This window comes from Sorex fumeus, unplaced genomic scaffold (assembly GCF_029834395.1).
Source record: "Sorex fumeus unplaced genomic scaffold, SorFum_2.1 ptg000039l, whole genome shotgun sequence".
Lineage (NCBI taxonomy): Eukaryota > Metazoa > Chordata > Mammalia > Eulipotyphla > Soricidae > Sorex > Sorex fumeus.
In genome coordinates, this window is record NW_026606096.1 from 15,600,264 (window position 1) to 15,605,365 (window position 5,102).

The window sequence follows — 5,102 nt, forward strand, 5'->3', positions numbered from 1 at the left end:
ACAGTGTTTGGCATATTGAATACATCACGGGTAGCTTGCCAGGCTTTGCTGCTTGCCAGGCTTTGCGGCATGCGGGCGAGATACTCTCGGCAGCTTGTCGGGCTCTCCGAGAAGGGCGGAGGAATAGAACCCGGGTCAGCCAGTCTGGCTGTGAGCATGGCAAATGCCCTACCACTGTGTATCTTGTGATGATTCAATAAATATATTAATTAGTTAATTGGATTTCCATATATATCACGTAGGATACTCTGGGAGTTGACGCTAAAAAATGAATAGTGGGAATGTGAGAGAATATAAATTTTAGAAACATATGAGTATAATAAAATTATAAAATAATAAAAAAATTAAAAAATAACCTGTGTCCTTTTTGGAAATTTCATTTTCATTTTAAAAGTACTTAAAGATTTCCAGATACAGGGACTGGCGACATGGTACATGAAGGAAGGTTTCATACTCAATGGATTTGAATCCCCAGCACTACAAATGGTCACCCAAGTACCTCCGGATGTCGCTACAAAACTAGGACTATTAAGCACTACCCTCTTTCCCAAATAGTTTTCTGGAATATCCGATCCATGGGTTGTTTAGAAGTATATAATTTTAAAATATTTACGGATTCAAAAAAAATTTACAGATTCTACAATATTGTTCTTTTGTTGATTTCTATTTTTAATTCCACAAGGTATATGAATATTATTTACATGGCATCTATCTATGCCACAGTGATTCCATAAGATATTTAAAAAAAATAACAACAACAAAAGAACTGAAAAGGAAAGAAAGCAAAAGGGAATGCCCTGCCACAGAGGCAGTGTAGGGTAGAAGGGATGGGGTGGGGGTCGTGGGAGGGATGCTGAGACCATTGGTGGTGGAAAACAGGCACTGGTGGAGGGATGGGTACTCAGTCAGTGTATGACTGAAACGCAAACACAGAAGTTTGTAAGTCTATAACTGTACCTCCCGGTGATTCACTAATTAAAAAAAAAAGAAGAAGAACTGATCCCTGACATGAGGCCTGCTTGGGCCCCTCCATATTGGCCTTGATAGAGGTGAATTCCGAGTATGGAGGCCTAGAGACACTGCAGGTGCCATCACAATTCATGGTATGGAGGTCCTGGTGGTCCTGGATGTAGTGGGTAATGCAGCCCAGCTTCCTCTGGACACGGGATTCTCTGAGTTCATCTGGACTTCTGTCCGAACATGTCCTCTTTTACATTGTAAAGGGGGTAAATGGGTTTCTGGCTGGAAAGGATTTGCCCCCAACCCTCCAGTGTCTCTAGACCAATACCTGCACTCCCCCTCCTTTTTCCCACGCCAGAGGGACCATGTTAACCTTCTTCAAGTATCAATTGATGGCCTTATCTGAGATCCAGCCTCCAATAATAGAAAACTAGGAGCTATTAGAAAAGGGGTTAAACTGTGGTTATGGAGTGTGGGCATTCCAGGAAAGGCCTTAATGGTTACTACCCCAACCCCAGTTGTCATCCATCTAAGCAAAACTTGTGGAAACTTTCCAGCACTGCCTCCTTAGCAGCCATGGAAGCTGCACCTTCTAGCCCTTAGGCTATTCCCAATTCTCCCTACCAGTTGTGAAAGTTGCCAGCTCCCTCCCTCAGTCTGAGGCAAAAGTGGAAATGGTAAGTATCACTGTCTTGGGTTTACAATTATCCATCTTTATTGTAACCAGCTGTCTGGATACTAATAGACTCCTTCTGGACATATTGCCAGGCCAGATGTGCCAGGTGTGGAGTTCAGTGTGAGGCTTGGCAAACATGGGTGATGTTGTATCGGCTTATAGGACCTCTTTGCCCTGGGGGGAGGTACATCTGGTTGTACTCAGGGGTCACTCCTGGCAGGACTCAGGGAACCATATGGAGTGCCAAGGATCAAACCTGAGTTGTCCATATGCAACACAGGAGTCCTACCTGCTCTGGCCCCCTAATCTGTCCTTATGCCTTTGGGAGACTCAGGCCTGCCTGGTTTCTATCCCAGCATCCAATCTCCCAACCCCCACCAGCAGTGATACCTGAGCACAGAGCATGAAGGAAGCCCTGAGCACTGCCAGGTATGGTTCCCAAATGTAAAAGGAACAGAGGAAAGGTTAAGTAAAAGTAAAGTAAAGGACCTCCCGTTGATCATCGATTTGCTCGAGCGGGCCCAGTAACGTCTCCATTGGAGACTTTGTTGTTACTGTGTCTGGCATATCGAATACTCTCAGTAGCTTGCCGGGCTCTCCGAGAGAGGCAGAGGAATCGAACTCGGGTCGGCCATGTTGGCTGTGTGCAAGACAAACGCCCTACCCACTGTGCTAGGTATCAGTAGATAACAGTAGATATCACACACGTACACACACACACACACACACTCACACACACACTCAAACAGAATGTGTATATGCATTTACCAATTTGAGACTGAGGAAGACACCAGTGTATTACTGAAAATTGAGGTAACCTTGATAAAAATTAAAATTCATGGCCTCTAGAGCATACGCACTGTCCACTACTGAAAAAAAGTTATAAATTACAAGTCTTACAATAGTTTCTTTTTTAAGCAAGATAGCTTTTATTGAATGAAACTTGCTTAGAAAGAGGTGAGAGGAGAGAAAGAGGGGAAATGTGCTCGAGATAGAACACAAGCTGCTCCAGAGTGGAAGAAGCAAGCAAAGAAAGAGACACACAGGCAAGCAAGCAGGATACGTGTTCAAGGGAAAACATGGGCTTGAAGAGCAAGCCTACAAATCATTTCTATTATTCAGAATCTCTTGCTAGACATATCCTCAGAGGTTTGGGGTCAGTTCCAGTATAGAAATAAGGCCAAACTGCATCCAGAAAACAAACTTTAAAGGTATATAGATGAGATTTGTCACTCAAATTGTAAAAGAAAACTTCACCCAAATCACAGTCTAAAAAAATACCAATCTTTGTAGGCATTACGACTGGGAAGAGATCGATTTTTTGAGTCCCCAACGCAACATAATCATCCACATCCCATCGTCCAATACCCCATAATCCATCTTGTACTGAAAAAGCTTGATTCGGTGCTTTATTCCTCCCGAGAAAAGTCTCTTTACAGACACCCACGATCCAGCCAACTTTGTCCTTCACTTCCACCTGCCAGTAGTGCCTGCCAGCATTATAACCCTTGGAACCCAGAACAGCTGGGAAGAAGTAGAATCTCCATGGGCTATGAGTTGACTTTTGCCGTGTTCTTCCATATCGAACCGTTTTCCTATCTTCTGAGACAGTCAGATCATGATGTGCTGTTTCTGGATCTAGAAACACATCTACCTCAAATCGCTCGATGATTCTGTTTAGACCAGAATACTGGGGTGGCAAATGGTAACTGTATTCCTTTAACTGGAGTGAAAAAGGCTCAGGGGACTTTAAGTTTTGATAGGCATGATAGATCCAGTTAACGTCTGTCAGTAATGCCAGGGCTGATTTGCTCTTTATGCCCTGTAACAGACGTTTTAATGTCGAGGTATACTCGGAACACTGTGTTCGGGTTTCACGCAGTTTGGTCTCAAAAGCCATTTCCTCCTCTTCTAACTGCTGAAGAAGAGTTTCTCGCTCATTTTGAAGACAGAATTTAAGCCGCTCACATTCAGACTCTATTTCGTCTCTTGCATGTTCTACCTGTTTTTTCAACTCCAAGGCTCTTCTGGTTTGTATAATCCTGACTTTTTCTGGTCGTCTCACTTTTTTCTTCCATGACTCAATGCACCGCTCCAATCTTTTCTTATAATAGGGAGCAGCCCTCTCGACAGGCCAGATGTGATGTTTCTTGTGATCGGAGGAGAAGCTGCACTGTGAGCATAAAACCTCCAGGTCTTGCTGGCAGAAAAAGGCCAACACTAGATTATGCTTTTTACAAACAACCTTTTCTTTCTGCTTCCTCCTCTTGCTTCTTCTTTTCTGGAGCAGCTTAGCAGCTTCAGTCAAATTACCCAGTTGGGTGTTCCTCCTGAACTTCTTTCCTGGAAAGCACATTCGACAAATAGGGCAGGGAAAAATATCCTTTAGGTCCTCCCAGAACTTGTTGATGCAAGAGAAACAGAAGTTGTGGCCACAGTTAATGGTCACTGGGTTCTTCAAGTAGTCGTTACAGAGGAAACAGCTAGCTCCTGCCTGGAGGTCTTCCAGGGCCGTCTCCATCTCCACTGACATAAAGACCAAAGTGGGAAGGTGGTATGACCTTTTGCTCTCTAGAAGACAAAACCCAGTGAACAGTGAATATCCTCCTATAGATATCGCGAAATGACCGGTTTTCAGTTTAACTGGCTTGACATGTTAATGGCAGCCTCTACACATCTGTTTTATCCTTTAGCCTGTTATCTTTAGAGCGTTTGTTGTCAAGAATACTCCCACAGGCTATATATAGTCGATGGAACACTGGACTGTGTCAGCTGAGCTGCTGGCCTTAGCACTGGATGATGTGAATGATGGCTTTCTTATTCAGGAAAATAGCCTCAAGTCCAAGACTAAATCCTCCTAAATCCTCCTAAACAGTGAGAAAAACATTATGTTAAAATACCGTTCAATAAGTACTGAAGTATTAAAATGTTCACATAAGAATCAAATACAAACACTAAGATTGTTGAGCGGAAATTCTTTTTAAAAATACATAAGATATTCATGATTGTAGCAATTCACTTCACATATTTTTATAGATTGAGGGTCACAATTTGTGGTGTGGAGTCAGAGAGACAATACAGTGAGTAGGGTGCTTGCCTTGTATGCAGCAAACCTGACCAGATCCTATCTCCAGTATCCCATAGGGTCCCCAGAGCCCTACGAGAAATGATGCCTGAGCACAGAACTAGGAGTCAGCCCCAAAGACTTCCAGGTGTGGTCCAAAACCATGCAAAATTAGAAAAACAAAAAAGAAAACCCAAACAATTGGTGGTGCTCTGAAGGTCATACCCACCCTGGGGTCAGCCTCTCTGCCCACTGTACTGTCACCTCCTGCACTTTCTCTGCCTAGGATCTAGGGATGGACAGTGCAGGACTCCTAGCTGTGCTGGGGCTGGGAGAACCCCGAACACCAGGTCTAACTATGTGGGTCTGACAGTTCTGAGCTCGCCTAGTACCACCAGTGCA

At 43.8% G+C, this 5,102-nt stretch overlaps 1 protein-coding gene across 1 annotated transcript; it reads right to left on the reverse strand.

The window, feature by feature from the left end:
* Nucleotides 1–2,750: 2,750 nt before the first annotated feature.
* Nucleotides 2,751–4,169, reverse strand: LOC130028175 (tripartite motif-containing protein 60-like). The gene has a single exon (XM_056118882.1). It carries the CDS (start codon nt 4,167–4,169, stop codon nt 2,751–2,753), a length of 1,419 nt encoding a protein of 472 aa, XP_055974857.1.
* Nucleotides 4,170–5,102: the final 933 nt, after the last annotated feature.